The sequence below is a fragment of the Lactuca sativa genome, chromosome 5 (assembly GCF_002870075.4).
Source record: "Lactuca sativa cultivar Salinas chromosome 5, Lsat_Salinas_v11, whole genome shotgun sequence".
In the NCBI taxonomy this organism is placed as follows: Eukaryota; Viridiplantae; Streptophyta; class Magnoliopsida; order Asterales; family Asteraceae; genus Lactuca; species Lactuca sativa.
In genome coordinates, this window is record NC_056627.2 from 71,991,087 (window position 1) to 72,011,385 (window position 20,299).

A 20,299-nucleotide genomic window follows, 5' to 3' on the forward strand; every position below is an offset into this window, starting at 1 on the left:
TCCACCTGCCTATCCGAAGGTATCCCGGACAACTCCTCGGGGAACACATCCGCAAACTCTCGTACCACGGGCACATCGCCCACCGTCGCCTTACCCGCCTCCCGGGTATCCGTAACATAGGCGACAAATCCTGCGCAACCCTGCTGAAGGTAGCGCCTAGCTCTCGCTGCTGAACATAAAGCTGGTCCTCGTTGTGGCCTCTCGCCCTGGATCATCAACTCTACCTCACTTGGTGTAACATCCATAAAATTTACGCCAAATTTAAACTTTTAACATTGACAAAAGAAACAAATAGTAATTGTTTTTACAAAACATTTCCAATTCATTTATCATAAGAGTGTCCCAAAATAGATCATAAGGATGAGGAGCGGTACGGTCACGCCTTCGCCTTCCCTCGATCACCTGAAGTACCTGAAACAATAAACTGAAAACTGTAAGCCCGAGGGCTTAGTGAGCTACCCCCAAAATACCAATACCATACAGACAGAAATCATATCAATGACATTCAATCATTCAACATGCATACTGGGCCATCGGCCTGACTGGTCCGCCCTTCTGGGCCTACAGTCTATCTGAATCTATCCTGAGCCTTCGGCATGACTGGTTCGCCACGTGGGCCTATAGTCTCCCCGGACCGCTCATAGGGTATGTTGGCCTTCAGCACAAAGCAGGACCGCCTCAACCCAACCAACAAGCAAGTAACCATGTGGGCATACTATCTTATACTAGCATATACAAACATCAAGCATATCTATCTCACTGATCATCAATCATAGACTTCTCTCGTAACTAGAGCGCTGACTTAACAGGTCACTGACATACCAATCCCTACGGATCATAAAAGCATAACATACTACCTACCCTGATTCCGATCAAACCGATCATATCACATGTAGCATACCATAGCAATAACAACTAAAGGGTCGGCCTTGGTGCCGTAGACCCTATCGATATAGTGAGGATAACTCACCTTGCAGATGTCGACTCGAAAGGTAACTCCAACTATCGGATCACTTGTCACCGACTCCACCACCTTCCCAAGAGATGTCCACAGAAGAAGAAATCGGATCCCTTCCCAGCTCCTTGCCAAAATCACTTGATTCACCAAACTTTTCCACCAAAAATCCTCTCTCAACTTCAACACACAAAGGGCACACACACACAAGTTAGAGATGCAAAGGGGGCTGCAAAAGAACTGAAAGAGGCTTGAGCTTCTTTAAATAGAGGTGCAAACCCTGGAACTTAGGGTTTCACTCTCCAGCTCCTACTCGCCGAGTCCAACAAAGGACTCGCCGAGTAGGCCACTTAATTCGCGATCCAACCCGTTGCTACTCGACGAGTAGGGCCAAAAACCCAAAAAAAAAAGATCCCGATCCTGACCCAGATCCTGAGCCTCCTGCTCCATGTCGTGTGGTCACCATACTGAAAATAAACACGTAAACGTCAGAATCAAACATACCCCAAGAGGTCTCACACATTATCCCAGATTCCTGGTTCCATCTCGGCCCTCCTTGACTCGAGTACGGATCCTCTGCTTTCAGTAATACGGGCCCATACTACCTTCCACATCTATCTGTACGTTCCTCAAGGATTGCTTCGACTTCACCAAGTCCCTTAACCAATATCCCTTTCCAACTATTCTCATCATAGGCTTTCCTAGGGCACTCTCCGACCTACTCTCCGCCATCAGCTGCACCAGGAGTCCCTACCATCCTCCCCTAACTAGCTTGCATATACTGTTACATATCCGCTCACTAGTTAGTTAAAGTTAGCCATGACCCCTATAGCACAAAGCAAGCAACATTTGTGCATCGAGTAACCATATCAAGCATTACCTAACCAGGCCATCCTACTGAGGACTAGGCAGTCCTAGCATGCAGCTCATACATAATAAAATTTACATCTGAAATCAACAATGTAAGAGAAGTAGATGACAAATATATGAGATTCATTTACCATTGAGTTACACAAACTTTTTACCCGAATTATCCCTTGTAGTTATGGTCCAAATTACGGAAGGCTTCTCACAGTGACAAGGGTTAGCATAATCAATTGTACTCGTGCTCTTGGAAATGCGTGAATTTGATTTGGGAAATGTTGATGAAGATCAAGATGTCATAGGAGCCGTTGCAGGAGGGAGGGGTGTTGATGAAGATGAAGAACCCTAATTTGGTTATTGAAGGAGTAAATATCCATTAAATAACCAAACCATTATTTTACCTGATGTAACCGGTTACCACAAGCCCCTATCTGTACTTTGTTGGTGTTTTTAGTACAAAATTTTCAATTTAAATGTATTTTTTACACTAAAAAGGGAATAATAGTCTTTTTTGTACATTTTTGAAAATTTCTTACCCTTTTAAGTTATTTTTTTATTTTTTTTCTAATTAACCCATATAATACATGAGTCTCACAACTAGTTTTCCAATAATAATAATAATAATAAAACTCAATTTTTTTTTTTACCTAAATACGTCTTTTAAAATTTATACTTAAAACCTTTGTTTTTTTTCAAGAAACGAAAAACATTTTTCTCATTTTATCCCACAAAAACGCACTGAGTTTTTATGAAAATTTAACAGCTACATAAATACGTAAGTAGTTACAAATATTTGTGGGCAATTCAGATTTGATTTCTAGAACTGAACGATGGGAAGTGTGGCCTATATCATCATTAACGAACCAGAAAATAAGTAAAATCGCTCAACTCACTTCCTACTTCCGAATAATACAATGGCTTTATCTTCATGTTTTTTAGCCATACAATTCATACCTCTTCAGAACCCAGGTAAATTGTCTTCTTCCCACTGCAAGTTTTCACACCCACCCACCAAAAATCTACACTTTCATGCTGTTTAATCTAACTCTACCAGATTCTGCTTCAATTTGGCTTCTGGGTTTTCAATCATAGGTGTTCTTATCGCCAATCAAAGCAATCGAAAGCTTCATAGAACAGTCAAGTTTGACTCTTTGAAACCTAAGGTCCATTCTTTTCTTGCATTCAATCAAATGTTCTAAACTTCTTTTTTATTATCGCAATCTTACTTTCACAATTAGGGCTTTTCGGGTATGGAGACTATGAGTTATTGATATACGAATTGCGTACTATTGGCAAATATGCAGGCTACAGGAGACAAGGAAACGAAGCCAAAAGTAAAGAGTGTCATATGTACGGATTGTGATGGAAATGGTAAGTAAATCGCTTTTATATGTATTTTTCAAGAAAAGTAGAAAAACTCCCTTTCATATATTACTAAATTTGATGAATTCGATTGTTTAAACTCAAAATTTATGCTTATTAGTATTTCTTGACATAATAGAAATTTGTATTTGTTTGCCACTTAGGAGGTGTTTGAATGTGTGTTTTGATAGGGATTACGCTAAGAATCAAATATACCCAAAATTACTTAAAGCTAGGGATAGTGTGGGGAATTTACTGTTTTACACTTATCTCCATATTACTTGATAATCCAAATCTTATTAATTTGATCCAACCCTTCATTTTTTGTTCTTCCATTTTCTCGAGTTTGTTGTTAGTTTGTCAGATATTCCTTAAATATTATTTATCCAGACAACAGTTTATACGAATAACACTTATGGGAAAAAAACGTAGCAAAAATTTTCACTTTCATCACTAAATTTTATGAGAATTGAAGGTGCAGTTCAATGTTCGCAATGCAAAGGTGTTGGTATTAACCCTGAAGATTTCTTTAACGGGCAATTTAAAGCTGGGGACTCGTGTTGGCTTTGTGGGTACTAATTATTTTCCTTCCTCATTTTTTCAGAATTGTTTTTACTTATTTGATACATTGATGACTTCCTTACTTCTTTTTTTTGAACATGTACATAATCAATGTGCTCTAAAAAAATGTCCAACTTATCACTTACTAAGTTTGGTGACACATTACTTATATTAGGAATACATGAAAACAATAAAAAATGTTGGGTGTTAATAAAATTTGGTTTTAATATTGATGTAATGATTATGACATGAATAAAATACATGAAAACAACCCAAAATGTCATGCATCGTACATGAACAAAATATGAATGACAAAACATAAATAGAATACATGTAAACAACCATGAAACAAGTTACCAACCGACTTAAGTGAGATTTTTTGATAAATAAAGTGACTTGGTATGTATGGAAAAAAGAAGAGTATCCTAGTGAGACAAATTGAAAAGTATGTTGTTATTTTATGACTTATTTGATGCTATTTTTCATGTCTTTCTTCTTGCAGAGGCAGGAAAGAAATGCTATGCGGAGGTTGTAATGGAGCCGGCTTTGTAGGCGGTTTCATGAGCGGATTTGATCATTAGATTCATCCGTAGGTATACAAAATGCTCCACCATAACATAAATCATGTAAATAAGTCTTATATTTTATATTTATTATTCAAATTTTATGTGTTTTATTCTTTAACGAGTACAAAGAGTTCAAAAACTATGTATGAACTCATTCATCTGACTTTGTAACAACTTAGTCTCCTCGGAATCGGGCCGGAAAACGTGAAAAACATGTTTTTCGTCTTTTGTCTCAATTAGTTCCACTTTTACGCCTTTTCCCTTCAAAAATTCGGCATACTCCACTCCCCGTTCCTTCAAGAAATCAAATTCCGCCACAAAAACAAGAACGTCCGGAAACCGATTCCATTCTGACATCGAGACCACCATCTTTTCAAGGTTGCACCCGTCATAGTCACGGTTCGAGCCCTTAGGCACACTTAGGCTCCAAAACATATCGTTCGACTTCACATCATCAGCTGACTCGACTTTCGTCTCTAACTCGGTTCGCTTCTCACTACCGAAGTACGGGTGAATGGAGAGTATTCCAGAAACCCTAACCGGACACTGCGTATCCCGAATCGCTCTAATGGCTACTTGGTGAGCTATGTTTCCTCCGGCACTATCTCCCGAGAGGAAAACTCTAGAAAGATCGGCGTCTTGGAGCCAGGAATCGGACGGTTTTTGTTTGTATAACCAAACGAGGGATGCATAAGAGTCTTCGTATGCAATCGGAAGCCTATTTTCCGGTGCGAGGCGGTAGTCGACGGAAAGAACGATTGATTTAGTGGCGGCGGAAAGGTCTCCTAGGAAGTGATGGTAGCCTAGCCATGTGGTGGAGCCGATTGCAAAACCGCCGCCGTGGAAGTATACCACGATTGGTAGTGATGGTGGCATGACGGCGGCGGTGGGGATGAAAAGTCTTGCAGTTATTGGTTTTGATGGATCTATGGTTACATCTTTGCACTTGTAGCCATCGTACAAGTCAAGAGAGGCCGGAGATGTTTCCGGTATGAAACGCTCAATGGTACCATCGGAGTAGGCTTTAATGAAATCGGAGGTTACTATGATGGTGGGTTCCATGGTGGTGGTGGTGGTGAGGAAGTGAAGAGTTTTGGTATAAATAGAGTGGTGGTTACAATTTATGTGGAAAGGAGGTTGGTTGATCATGTTAGTTGAGTTTTTTTTAATCTATGATTATTTATTTGTTACAAAATTTGGAATAAATATTTAAGAATAAAGAAGCTGATTTAATTTGAAAATAACACGAAGATTATGTTCGACCGAATTTTAAAGATTCATGTCAGTCGGTTTGTTTACTTGTGTAAATTAGAAATGAAAAGTGTTATTTCCGTTTAATCGAAAATGATTGGAAGGTTGTTCTTTTGGCTATAAAAACAAAAACAAAATAGTTTGAAGTTAATATTATTCTAAAATGTTGGTCAAAGTCTTAGAAATTACGTATAGATACTAGATTATTATTTTTAGCGTTTGAAGTTGAAATTATTTCATTTTTATACAAGTTTAATGCTATTTATTTTGTATTTTTATCATCATTATACATTGTGATGTTGGTAATTTATGTATGTGTTTTTAATACTCGTTTGTGAATATATATATATATATATATATATATATATATATATATATATATATATATATATATATATATATATATATATATATATATTTTGTTATGTGAGGTAAATTAAGATTTATTCAAGTTTTAGTTTTTTTTAGTTAAAGGTACGAGGCAAAAAATAGATTTAAGTTAATTTTGATGATTGTATTGATAAAGTTAAACACTATTGAATTTGTTGATAGATAAATATATTAGGTCGGTATCCCTTAGTAACTCTAATTTATACCGTCGAATGAAAATATATTATATGTGACCTAACTCATTAGTACGAAACATATGGCAGTTTAGAAAGTTGAGATTGTCAAAATGATATTTTACAAAGTTCAAAGCCGAATGAGTCAACTTGACATTTTACAAAGTTGATGGGTCATAACTGTCTTATGACATTGTGGACTATATGTAGGACATTCATGACTTCAATTTTGAGAAAAATGTTTCTACAAATGCAACAGTTACTAGAATAATCACCAAGACTTTATATACATTAGGAAAACAACCGATTTTTTCATGTATTTTAAAACATTGATAGAGTAAGTAGTTTCATTTGGTAAGAACTTGTCAACCATATTTAACTCCAAATAAAGTTTATTGGCGCAATATCTGATCGTTCATCGTACTTAAGTGTGACTTCAAGACGACTACAACACAACTTAAGATATTTGTCATCAAACTCTATTTTTTGCAAAAAAACCAAGATTCTTTTCATAGTTATTGTATTGTTCAAATCTTATTTAAAAGAAGTAATCGTTTGAAAATGAAACAATTAAGCACACAAGCCACAATAGAAGTCAATCAATTCTAAAATTGAGAAACAAGAGCTGATCATTAGATTTCTCAAAAATTCGATTTTGATTTTTAAAATTAAAACAATCAATTAATCAATAATATGAAATTGAATGCCAAAAGCGATTATGAAATTGAGTGATCTTATTGGATTTTGAAACTTACAATTTTGATTTCTAAATCGGATGGTTCATTGATTTTGAAACAATCAATTAATCAATAATCAAACACACACACACCCTCATGACCTAGTATGTTCAAGAGAAAGAGTGATATAACGTGTTCTGACTTAGATTGACGAGAATCATAGTTCACGATAATACATATAAATCAATTTTGTTTTCAAGCATGAATTATTAGTATACTATAATGAGTTGTATATAAAGATTAGACTCCTTTACGACACAGGTCTGGTCGTCCACCGCGCATATCTTAAAATGATATTTTATAAAATTTGAAGTTAAGGTTCAACATTTAAAAAATATAAAGATGAAAATTGAACAAAGCGGTAGTAATAAAATAGGTTGGGAGTGATAAGATCAAAAATAATATAATAATTGCTTTTTTCTCAAAAAAAAAGAATTCGCGCCAGGTAGGGGTCGAACCTACGACTTTCTGCTTAGGAAACAGACGCTCTATCCACTGAGCTACAGGCGCAATTTGTCAATGTTTTATTACTTTCTGTTTTATTTAACATAAAGTTGGCTTTTACAAATTATAAAAGAACACAACATATCTTTACCACTTTAGTTCTTAGTTTTTTATTATTAAATTTTTACATATTTTTCTTTATTAAAGTTATAATTTTAATGACATAACCACCACCATTATAATTACATCCTATTGAATAAAACAAATATTATGTATGCGGTTTATCACTACAAAAAATTGAGAATCTTACCGGTAAATTTGTCTTTTGTAATGTTTAATTTCGTATCATTAATAAAAAAAATATGTGATTATATAATAATAACATAATAAAAAGTGATTTAAAAATGACAAAACTGCAAAATTGGTCCCTGTGGTTATGCAAAAACTGTTGATAGAGTCCAAAAAGTTTCTGACTTGCATAAAAGGTCCAAAATCAAGTATTTTTCGTGGTTTTGGTCCCTAGTAAAGTTGAAATGACAATTTTGTCCTTCTATGTTTCTTTTTTGCATTTTTATATTTATTTTAATAAATTGCTCATTTAATAATAAAAGAAAAACAAAATAACGGCCCACCCACCACAATGGTACCCTCCCCCCCCCCCCTCTCTCTCTCTCTCTCTCTCTCTCTCTCTCTTTCTCTCTCTCTCACACACACATACAAAAACCTTTAAAACCCATTTCCCGTCCATCGTCTTTTTCCCCTTCCCCTGTAAGTCAAACACACACACGCACAACTGTAATTTAACAGAAAAAACACACGCACACATATAACTCAAACACAAACTGAAACATCACCGACAAATTCGTCGATTATGGCTCCTCCCCACCCAGTAAAATATTTCTCAGTTGTCGACATAAGTTTTTGTTAGAAATATGGTTTAGTAGCACTTGGAAATATGAGAATCGTGATAATCACTTTCAAATCGAAGTATTTGGGTGATACTCCCAAATCCTCAATTGGATAAGACTCAGATAAAATCAGAGAGAAAAGAAAGAGAGATTGAAATGGTGTAATTCCGTGAGTACCAGAAACGTGACTAAAATTGGTTATAAACCTGCCTTATCCGAAAAACTGTCAAAACTATCATATAACAGTTTTCTCAACAGTAAAAACTGTCATAAATCCGGGTTTTGTATAAAGATTAATTCAAAGTCAAAACCGGGTCAAATATTCAAAATTTGGATTTTCTGATGCATTTTTAATACAGCAATACAACCCAAATAGCTCGACCCCAGCCAGGGGCTCTGCCCCTTGGACCCCGCCAGGGGCTGCGGCCCCTTGGACCCCGCTCCTAGGGGCGCTGCCCCCGGACCCCCGTTCGTTCAGGGGCTTCGCCCCTAAATGACAGTATACTTTAATACTTGATCAAACTTAAACAAGTGTGTACTCCACACCTTCCTTACTTGTTTAATGTTTATCAAGATCATTTTTAGTCAACAAAGTAATCCCTATTACACTTAAATAACATCGATGATAACAAATCACCAACAGTTTTGAAATATCCCCGATTCTTATTTGATTTTGTTAACCGGTAAAAGCAATATTACATCGATAATCAATTAACTTAAACCATCATTACCCCCATCGTTGGATGTACTTCATGAAATCAAATACGATCAAAATCTTTCAAGATCGAAACTTTCTGAGAGCATCTCCATCGAAACCGTTGGAGACCTTCAAATCGAAAACTAGTATCATTCCATCAATCATTGAAATCTGATTACCAGAGCAGAACTGACATTCCTAAAACCTATGATTAAATTTATCACAATAACCAGCTATTCCCTCACAAAATGCAACCTCTTTTCCATATATTATCATGAAGGAATCGTCAACTGAGGAGGTGACACTACCTGTTTCATTTTCATAAACCCCTTTTTATTTGCCACAGCTCCGACATATATTACCCAAAACAGAAATGGAACCCTCCCCTCCGATTAACAGGAAACAGAAGGACGATGGCAATTGAGATTGATCATATGGATTGTACAAAACTAAACCATCAAAAATTTCCGGTTGAGATAAGGGAGAACTAGAGGTGGCGGCCGACAGGGAGTTGAGAGCAAAATGTTGAAGTACATATGTGGGTTAGCGGTTGATCGACTATCAAAGAGGGATTTGCGAGAGGGGGGTTCCACCTGACCTGCTTTCATATTCATCTACTCTAAAATCAGACCTTGGAATCCCTGTTTTTGTTTGATCATAGAGTAAACTCAACATGGTGCTTGCATTTCTTTGATTTTCATAACAGGTGGGTTAGAAGGAGGACGTGAGAGAGAGTCGAAAGTAGAAGGAGAGGTTACTATCTGGTATAATGGGTGTAAGGTGGGCCCGTTTTTATTTTATTTTATTTTGTGAATTATAAAACTTAATTAATCAATATAAGAAAATGGAAAAAAAGGAATTAAAAGGGCAAAATTGTCCTTGCAATTCATCCAGGGAGCAAAACCACGGAAAATTCCTGATTTTGGACATTCCATGCAAGTCAGAAACTTTTTGGATTCTATCCACACTTTTTGCATAACCACAGGGACAAATTTTGCAGTTATGTCTTTAAAAATTAGATTATAAATAAAAACTTATTATTGCTAACAAGTTAAAAAAAATTAGAATGAAAACTTATTAGAAAATTAAAATGCTATAATTTTAAAAATATTTTTTTCTAAGATATCTTTGTGAAATTTAATTTTGTGTGGTGGTGAACACGAATATTATTATTTACCTAGTTGGTCAAAAATTAAACATGTGAGATGATATTTTTACTTTTTTATTTTATTTATTTATATTAGTTGTAAGATCTGTATGTTATGAAGTATGATGCTGTAATAAACATATGAATATTGTTATTTATTGGATTTAACCCAATTTTTTTTATAAGCATATAAAACGACCACTTAGTTATATATTAAATTGTGTGTTACTAAATCATCTGTATGGATCAGGATAAGGTGTGTAATTTATTTATTTTTATTTATGTTAGTCAAATCAAAGTCAATGCTGCTAAAAAATAAAAAACAAGAACTTTTATGTTTTTATTGTAGGCATCTCGAATTATATTCGCTACAGATGATGATGGACCTGCTCAAGCCTTGGCTGAAGAGCTTTCATGCCGCCTTGGAAAACAAAGAAATTAAAAAAAAAAATTAATTTTTATATTCGTCCATTAGCAACATACTACTTTTGCATTGAGACACATTGTGGAAAATGCCAAGTTATATGAGGAACAAAAAGTCTACACTGCTGATTTATAAAAAAAATTAATCAGCTCATCTGTTGAATATTTTGCAATAGTTGGAAGTAAAGGTTGCTGAATGCAATTAAATCTAAGTAGAATGTGTAGATGGATTATTCAATTTATGTTGCATTAAAAATGTTGTTTTATTTTTGGAAAAATTATAGAAAAGTGCAATTAAATCTAAGTAGAATGTGTAGATGGATTATTCAATTTATGTTGCATTAAAAATGTTGTTTTATTTTTGGAAAAATTATAGAAAAGTATGATGTATTTTTATCATTTTATTGATTTACTTTACCATAGGTATGTGATAAAATAGTTTTTTTTATTTTTTTATTTTTTTTAAGTTGTCATGTTTTACAATACAAAAAATAGTTGTCATGTTTTACAATACAAAAAAATCCTCCCTAATAAATAAAGAAATTTTTTTGCCACATGTTACATTTTCATTGATTTGGCCACATGTCATTTTGTGGTTATTTTTAATTAATTTTTTTCTACATGACATTTTATGGTTTTTTTCATTTTATTAATTTCCACATAATATTTAAATATAATAATTGCAATAAATGTAATAATAAATGCATATCAATTTCATTAATTGACTTCCTTCTAATTTCAAAATTTATAAATTAAAGTTTCATTAGTTTCATTTGTTTATTTATAAATTATTTGTTTAATTTAAAAGAAAAACAAACAATTTAATTTTAATAATTCAATATTTTTCTATTTTTTCTTATAAATTCAAACTTCTCAAATGTTTAGAATTTCATATTTTTTCTTTAAAATGAACTCATATAATACATGAGTCTTACACCTAGTAGTTTATAAAGTAGCTTTTTAAAAAGGGGTAATTACTAATTTAGCTAAATTAAGGAAGTGATTATCAGTTTTTAGCCAAAAATTAGTAAATGTCCAAATATAGCCCACTAAACCGTAGGTTTCTAAAATCGTCTACTGTTTCGTGTTTTGTATAATTTTTTTTTCGTTTGTAAGCTACAAAACCGTAGGTTTTGGGAAACCTACGGTTTCCTCTCGGTTTAGCTACGGTATCCCAAACCGTAGCCTACGGTTTTGGGGGAAAAATACGTTTTTTTTTTTTTTTTTTTTTTTTTTTTTTTTAATATTTAAATCTACTATTTTTGGGGTTTCGTCTACTGTTTTGTGAAAAAAACCTACGGTTTTAATTTTTTTTTTTAAAATTTTTAATTTTTTTTATAAGATGTACAAGTCGACACTGCACAAACTGTGCATTGGGCATTTGTACACCGTAGGTTTCGTATGAAACCTACGGTTATATATATATATATATATATATATATATATATATATATATATATATATATATATATATATATATATATATATATATATATATATATATAATTTTATTCAAAAAAAAAAATTTAACCTCATATATAAAACCTACTCATAATCACAACACACGGTAAAATTTTGATGAAAATTAGACAAACCGGGTTGTTCTTCGGGTGCTCCATTGAGAGAAAAAAGTAGTCAAACCAAAGAAAATAATAGGAAAAATGACTAATCTGAAATTTTTTTTATTATATATTATGGGCTAATGGGCCACGAAAAAGTAAACGGGCCCGTGAAACAGTAGACCATTAGCACGAAAGAGTACTTTTTGGCCTAAGACAGTAGTCAACGGCGTTGACTGTAGTCAACCATAAGTTGACTATTATTTTATGGGCTATTTTTGGCTAAGTGGTATTTTTTGACTATTTTTTTATAACTAATTAAGAAAAAAGACTAGATTTGTAATTACCCCTTTTAAAAAACTATTTAGATTAGTTTTTCAAAAGTTTTATTTCTTTTTAAATTTTTTTCTCACATATATCATTAATTAATTATAAAAAACATATACTTCTAAATGTCAACTTATTTCGTTTTATATCTTTCAGTTAGTTTTACCAAATGCTATTTGTTATTTTTATCAACTAGTTTATAAGTTTTTCAGATAACATATAGTTTTTTCAACAATTTGCTAGTTTTTTTTGGCTTGTACACGCTAGGAACTAGTTTTTCAACTAAAAATTACAGTTTTCAATAATCAGTTAGCTTTTCACCTTGCCAAACATAACTTAAACCTTCATAAATCTTTCACATTTCACAAAAACCAATATTCCTAGTTACCTGATTTTGGAAAATGATTAAATACAGAAAAAATACACCGAATTACCATTTTGTAGACTTTTTAGTCTTTAAAATGTAGTTCTAAACTGAAAATAATTCTATTATTTTCCAAACAACAAAATTACAAAATCAGTTAGAAAATGGAAATTGTAGCGAAAACCACAATTCCAAAATATAATCATGCAAAAACTCTATGAATCTCAAACTACATGCAAACATTGTCAAATTTTACATGAACTTGTCATAATGCAAATTAAGCCTTGCCTTTTCCAGCTTGAAGAGATTGAATCCTTTGATGTAACTTATAAATCTTTAAAAAGTAATTTTTTTTTGTCAATTCTTAGATAACTATTGTCATATCATTTATGAGCATCATCTAGATTATAAAAACTCATGATGAAGAGAGAGAAAAGGCGACACTAACCGCTTCTTTCTTGCTATTTTGCTTTTCCTCCATATCCTGAAGAGTTGAATCCAGACGTTTCCTCTTGTACAAAACTAATATTAACAAACCAAAAATTAAAAAATAAACTTGGATCCATCATAATCAAAGTCCCCTCTACATCTGTTTTAACATAACATTGTTCCATAAGATCACAAACATATAAATTAAAGAAATTAGAGATTTTGTGCACAAAAAACGAATAATGAGTTGTGAAAACATGCACCCATAAATATGATAATTTAAACTTACAACTCAGTTGAAATATATTCAATTCTCTTGCGAACATTTGCATTTGCCTCAGCTAGATCTTGCTTTACAAGCACTGGTCCTATTAATTTGTACACATTTGCATCCTCATTCAACAAATCCAATTCCTGTAAACAAAAAAGAGAAGCATTAATTGCTAAAAGAAAAAACGAAACCCAAATTTGAAAACATTAAAGAAGGAAACCTTAAGGACAAGTTCATTTTCACCAAGTTGGATGGTGTACTTCTTTCTAACTTGGTGGTTCTTGGATATGTCTGTATGTACAATGTCAAAAATCAAAATATTAATTTATGATTTATTTCATTTCAGTAAAAATAATAATAATAGTAATAGTAATAGTAATAGATGTTATGTTATGTTGATGATAGAGTCATGACTTGCCCTTTTGGATTTTGCTGAGATCATTTGCTTTTCCCTCCAACTCTTTTTATAGTTCTCGTGACGAAGCCATTATTGAGCCTGTTTGGCAAAGCTTATTAAAATAGCTTTTAACTTATTAACTTATAGCTTATTATCATATCAACATCCTATGAATATAACATATAGGTTATAGATTTAACATTGACAAACAGTTTGGTAATTAGTCTTGTTTCTTGTTCTTATGGTTTAACATTTTGATTTAACAGATCATATAACATAATTGGAAGATAAACAACTGTCACAACTCTTATGCATCGATTATTAATAGAATTGAAGAATAAAGCTAAGAAAAAAAATCCACATCAGACAGCAGAAAAAAAACCACATAGAGTGGATGTTTCTAGTTTACAATTCTTATGAATCAATTGATAGATTCAGTGAACCAACAAAGTATGCTAATGACAGCAGGAAAAAAACGAAGATAGCAGGAAAATTTGAACAAAAACGAACCTAGGGGTGGGGTCGATGGTCTCCACTGATGTTGTGGGGATGCGACGGTCTCCGGCGGGTGGCTTCACAGGTGAGGTCTCGCTTGGAGAAATGATCGACAGATGGAGACGTCTGTGATTTGTAATTTTGTATGTATGTACAAGGTTATTAGACCATCTCCAATGCATTGAACTCATATGAGTTCAATGGATTGACACATATACATTCCACTCACTATATAATTTTACTCATTAAACTCTACACTCCATTAAACTCTATACAATTTAATGGATTGTCACATCATTTATCATTTTCTTTTTATTTATTGTTATTTAAATAAAAAAATTAATTATCATGAAATTAAAATTTTAAAACTACAATTAAAATTAACATTAATTTAAAATAAAAAATAAAAATATATATATATATATATATATATATGTGTGTGTGTGTGTGTGTGTGTTTGAGAGAGAGAGAGAGAGAGGAGAGAGAATATAGAGTTCAATGGGGATTGAACTCCCCATTCCATTGAATCCTAGTCATTTTTCTACAATGGAGATTTTGGGTTTAATGAGATTAAACTCCCCTTTAAACCTCCCATTGGAGATGACCTTAGGTTCAAACGGTGAAATAAGGAGTTATTATTATTATTTATTATTTATTTTTTTAAATTTTATTTATTTATTTATTTATTTTATGGATATCTAACTTATAAAAGTCATTTATTATAATTTTGTTTTTTAAAAAAATGTTTATACACGTGTTTTTTTTTAACTTTTATCGGTATGAAATTTGTAATAAATATGGGTGTTCAAAAAAACCACAAAACCGAATAACCGATCCCATCCAACCAATTTGAAACCGAAAAAACCAAAACCAAATTAAACTGAAACAAAAAAACTAAAACTGAAAAAACCGACTATCTACGAGTCGGTTATGGTTTGTATATATAGGTATCCGCAGATATTCAAACCGAAAGTATTATTCATCGGCATTGTTTTGAAATGATCCATAGGCATGATACATCTTCATTGCCCCAACAAAATTTTACATTTATTAGTTTTCATGTTATATATATATATATATATATATATATATATATATATATATATATATATATATATATATATATATATATATATATATATATATATATATTTGACTCCGTGACTTACTGATTTAGAGAAATTATCGAAATTGAATTGATAGTTTTGATTGAATTTGATTTTTTTTTTATTTAGTGGGTATCCGTGAAGCGAACTGTGGTTACCCGCCTTCAAACGATTTGATTCGATTCGGTTTGGTTTTTTTTAGCCAATTTGGTTCGGTTTTGGTTAGTGCACATGAGGTATCCGCCCCGTGTTCACAGTTCAAACCGAACTACCCCATAAACACCCATAGTAATAAGTTAAAAACTTACCTTTTAAGCTTAGCCAAACACCCTCTAACTCAACGTGGTGTAAGCTTGGAGACAAGGAGAAGTGGGAGAAGGAGGAGCAGACTGAGGAGGCATGAAAGAGTTGGGTTTAATTTTAATGGAGTAATCAGGCATCATGATTCATGGCCATGGCGACCTTGCTAAAACGGATCGATTGCGTTCATGATTTGATGGGCCTAGACAGACAATGGAGTTAATGGGCTAAATACCGAAAAATATTAACTTATATCTATTTATCTAGACAAATTTGCAAAAAAGGTTCCTGTGGTATGTATTTTTTCTGAGGTTTAGTCTAAACTTTGACTTTTTTGGTTTTATGGTCCTTTTGACCATGTTTATTTGTGGTTTTAGTCCATTCGAAAACTTAAATTACTATAATACCCTTATATATTTATTTTTTTAATTTTTCTTTCGTTCTTTATCTATTAAAATAATTAAAAAAACGCATCCCCCCCCCCTCTCTCTCTCTCTCTAAATTCATCTTCCACCTCCACATCCAAAAGAAATTTGGCCTCCAATCAGAAATACGTTCTTCTCATCCCTCATCTCGGCGGAAACCCCTACACATAAAAATTCGGCAACATTCAGCACCTCCCCACTCCTCCATCATCACCTTCATTTATACAACCAGAGATGGAGGGGGATCTGCATCCGATTCAACTCTGATTCAACTTAGTGATGATCAATCCATCGGTGAAGTTCGGTTTGGCTGAATGAGATTAGAAAGAAGATGAAGGATGATCGATTGATGTTTCAATCAATGGATGATTATACTACTTTAATTTTTGTGATGCTTCGTTCCTGGTTTGTTTTGATCCAAAAATCACAATATCCAAAAATCACACCATCCACCACCACCGTCACCCACCTCTATCGCTATACACACGAAATCAAAAAGCTTGATATAACCCATCTACCACTAAACTCAATGTAACCCAGATGAAATCAATGAAAACCCAGGTGAAATTGGACATAGAAAGCAACCAACTAGAGCCATCTTGATAGAAACCCTTACCTTTTTCAGTTTGTTGGAGGTGGTGGTGAGGAATCAGATCTTTGAACGTTGAGAAGAAAGTCTTGGATGCCCTCATAGCGGCTTGGAATTTAAATCAACAGATAAGGGATTACTGATGAGGATTGTTGTTGGAAGACTGAACCAGAATACCATTACTCGCATTCCATATCCATCGCACCCTAAAAGTCCTCCGCTAGCCCAATCATTTCTAATAATCCTTCCTGGAAAAGTTTTATTTAAAGGAGATTTCTGTCGGGGATATTAGGAACTAAACTCTTAAATCGGGTTTTGATATTCAGCTTTAAATTTTTCCTTTCAGTTAAAGTGCTGAAATTGATTTTGGAAAAGGAGGAGGGTCACCAGCAGAGGGAATGGAGAGGGACTTCTTGATAGTCATTGAAATGGGTCTTCTTCACCTTGATCTAGTGTGTGTATGGGTGTTCATAGTGAAAGTGGGTGAAGATCTTTAAGTTTTTTGTAGGTTAATCCACGTTGTTAGAATCTGATATTGAAATGGATTATGAACGATGTTTGGATTGCTGGTGAGTTTGCAAAGGAGAGAGAGAGAGATGTGGACCCAAATTAATTAATTACTTTCTTTTTCACTTAAATTAAATAGAAAAAACATAAAAAATCATAAGGGTATTATAGTCATTTCAGTTTGCCGAGGGACCAAAACCACAAACAAACTGCCTCAAAATGATCATGAAGCCAAAAAAGTCGAGGTTTGGACTAAACTTCGAAAAAAATGTATACTATAGGGGCCATTTTTGTAGTTTTGTCATTTATCTATTACATAACTACAATTTATAATAATTTATTAGAGTAAAATTGCATGTTTATTCACAATCGTTTATTTTTTCACTCGGACCATCTTTATGATTTGATTTTGTTATGCTTTCAGTTTTTTCTTGATTTGAAAATTGCCCTTATCTATATTTTTTTAAAGTTTTTTGTTATTATTTATGTATTGTTCTTAATTAAAAAAACAATTTAAATAAAGTGGCTCCACCTGATGTGTAACATCCGTTTTCCATAACGGATCAGTTAAATACTTAAAGGGGTCAAGGATAAGGTTTTTATGGAATACCTTATGCCATGACGTGGTGTATGGAAGACCACGACATTGCATTACATTTATAGATCATGTGTTTTGGTAAACACCACGATGTGGAAAGAGGGAGGCCAGGACGTGGTGGCTGCTGCATCCCAAACCCACGATTTTTAGGGTTTCTTCCATATTTAAAGACATTAACTCCAAGATTAGGGCACCCTCTCCAGCATCCATTCTCCTATTTCGAACCCTAGCCTCTTCTCTTGTCCTTCAAGCTCTTTGATGGTGTTTTGGTCAATTGAAGGTTGAAGGAAGGCTTTGTTAAGCCAATGATCAGCTAGCAAACTCATATCCATTCCTTTGTGCATCTTATGGACTTTTTTAAGTCTTAAAGTTCTCACATTTATGGTTCATCTTTTGTAGATCTAGGTTTTAAACTGATCTCCATTCCTTGGTGCATCTTCTGGAATTTTGCTAAAGGTATGATTCTAATCCTTGCAATTTTTGGATTTAGTATCTTAAATGTTGGTTCATAAAGTATGTTGTTATAATAGTGAAAATGTCATAGTATGTTCCAGGTTGCATGTACCCATAAGAGTTTATGTGTAAAATTCATTGTGCTTTTTTTTTGTAACCTAAAAAACCCATAAAACATATCCTATATTTTTGCTTTTCTGGCATTTGTTTATGAGTTTAGTCTAAATTTGATGTGAGGCCTCTCATACCACCCACCCCACATGCAACATCTACAAAATTCATGAAAAATTTAAACTTTTAAAACCAATCAACAACTCATCATTGTTTATAATTTAGTTTTCAAAACATGTTTAATATCAAAGTTTTTCCCCAAAATCATAAATCAAAACACGAGGATGTGCACGATCACGCCTTCGCCTTCTCGCGATCATCAGAGGTACCTGAAACATAACCCAAAATTGTAAGCCAACTCTTAGTAAGCTTTCCCCTAAAGAAACAACACATAATACATATAGCAACAACAAAATTGTAACGTCCGTAGATCCGGGCTAGTTAATTTAGAGATAATAGGGGTCAAAAATGACTTTTCGACAAAAGATTATTTAGAATAAATAATCTTAACCAAGTTGTATAATATTTCTCAAGGGTTCCGTACATATAAAGAACGCCAAAATCCGACTTATAACAAAGAAGTTATGGCCCGTCAAAGTTTTACGGCAAAACCGGCACAACACCGGGAGACGTAAATAGTGAATTTACGATGGAGGACTTTTTAGCCTTAGTGATCTAAACCAAAGTTGTAGTATAAATTAAACCGAGAACATCCATAAAAAGAACGCCCAAATCTGACTTCGTATGAGGAAGTTATGATTTTTCTAAGATTCGACTTAGCAGTGTACAGCCCGAAACTCGAATTTTAGTTCGAGCGATTTTTGGCTTATGCAACCTTAATGAGAGTTGAAGATCTCATTAATAGGAACTCAACGGTAAAAATATAGACGAAAACGGAGTCCGTATGTAGAAGTTATGAATTTTACACGGACATTTAACAATATAATCTCCTCCTACTGTTAAATTTAAGATCGGTCAAGAATTAGCCGAAAGAGTCTAAATGAGAGTTGTAGATATTATTTTTACCTACGCGTGGATATAAATAACGTCGAAAACGGAGTTCGTATGCAAAAGTTATTAATTTTTGAAAATCGGCTAATTCCACCCTGTATGCGATGCCACGTGTCAGCACCAGGTGAAAACTTGGAGCCTACGCAACACCACGACGTGGTGAGGGCCACCACGACATGATGACGCTCCTGGAAGCCTATAAATAGAGGCTCAAGGCTTCCTCTTTTCCTCACATCTTTACCCACTTCTTTCTCTCTCTAGAACATCTCTCTAAGCCCCAACCCCCCCCCCCCCCCCCCCCCCCAAAGCCTAGGGTAACTCCCTAGCATGAGGCGGAAGCCCCGGAGCGCCCGACGACTCCAAGAAGAAGAGCCTTTCGGCTCGAGAACGTTGCTCCAGCGGATCCCGGTTTTGAGAAAGACCCGCTGTAAGTGAGCTATACCTACCCTATCTTTAGTATAACTTATGTTTTAATATAGTAACGTTATTAGGAACTTATAATAAGTACTTTGGATATTATTATGAGTTATATAAGAGTGTTTCTTAACGATTATATAATAGTAATAATATCTAGACTATTAATTAGTCGCGATTAACGTTAGACTAAACTCTAGTGGTAATAATACTAGGTTTTGTCCGAGGGAAATTGTTTTAACAGTAGCAAAGTGTTGTCCAAGTACCAAGTCATCACCTTATCAGGTGAGTGCATAGTTACTTTCATCTTACACATAGATATGAAGTATTTTATATAAACTACGTGCTATGTGTGCATATTATCTGTATACTTGCTATCTATGTTGGATGAACGATTTTATACAAGTTTTAAATTATTTAAACTATATACGTATTTTATATCTACAAATAAGTTGGGTATAACAT

At 33.6% G+C, this 20,299-nt stretch overlaps 2 protein-coding genes, 1 non-coding gene and 1 pseudogene across 4 annotated transcripts; 1 reads left to right on the forward strand and 3 right to left on the reverse strand.

Moving 5' to 3' along the window:
• Positions 1 to 2,620: 2,620 nt before the first annotated feature.
• Positions 2,621 to 4,544, forward strand: LOC111898377 (protein BUNDLE SHEATH DEFECTIVE 2, chloroplastic). 2 transcript variants are annotated; one of them, XM_023894297.2, is made up of 5 exons: positions 2,621 to 2,788; positions 2,912 to 2,982; positions 3,124 to 3,190; positions 3,663 to 3,753; positions 4,245 to 4,544. In XM_023894297.2, the coding sequence occupies exons 1-5, from the start codon at positions 2,734 to 2,736 to the stop codon at positions 4,321 to 4,323; spliced, it is 363 nt and encodes a 120-aa protein (XP_023750065.1). In that variant the 5' UTR covers positions 2,621 to 2,733; the 3' UTR covers positions 4,324 to 4,544. The 2 variants fall into 2 exon arrangements, with proteins under 2 accessions (XP_023750065.1, XP_023750064.1); XM_023894296.3 differs by having other exon boundaries at positions 2,629 to 2,788; positions 3,657 to 3,753.
• LOC111898376 (probable carboxylesterase 6) lies at positions 4,441 to 5,563 on the reverse strand. Its single transcript, XM_023894295.3, has one exon. The coding sequence runs from the start codon at positions 5,455 to 5,457 to the stop codon at positions 4,441 to 4,443; it is 1,017 nt and encodes a 338-aa protein (XP_023750063.1). The 5' UTR covers positions 5,458 to 5,563.
• A 1,733-nt stretch (positions 5,564 to 7,296) lies between these two features.
• Positions 7,297 to 7,369, reverse strand: TRNAR-CCU (transfer RNA arginine (anticodon CCU)). Its single transcript has one exon. It is a non-coding gene; the product is annotated as a tRNA-Arg (tRNA).
• A 5,636-nt stretch (positions 7,370 to 13,005) lies between these two features.
• On the reverse strand, positions 13,006 to 13,916 carry LOC111898407 (prefoldin subunit 6-like; annotated as a pseudogene).
• Positions 13,917 to 20,299: the final 6,383 nt, after the last annotated feature.

Excerpts from the sequence above, each read along its gene's own strand:
- LOC111898377 (XM_023894296.3), top strand. The coding sequence starts at position 2,734 with ATGGCTTTATCTTCATGTTTTTTAGCCATACAATTCATACCTCTTCAG. Across the intron at positions 2,789-2,911 it reads CATACCTCTTCAGAACCCAG|GTGTTCTTATCGCCAATCAA; the intron begins GTAAATTGTCTT and ends TTTCAATCATAG. Across the intron at positions 2,983-3,123 it reads TTGACTCTTTGAAACCTAAG|GCTACAGGAGACAAGGAAAC; the intron begins GTCCATTCTTTT and ends GCAAATATGCAG.
- LOC111898376 (XM_023894295.3), bottom strand. The coding sequence starts at position 5,457 with ATGATCAACCAACCTCCTTTCCACATAAATTGTAACCACCACTCTATT.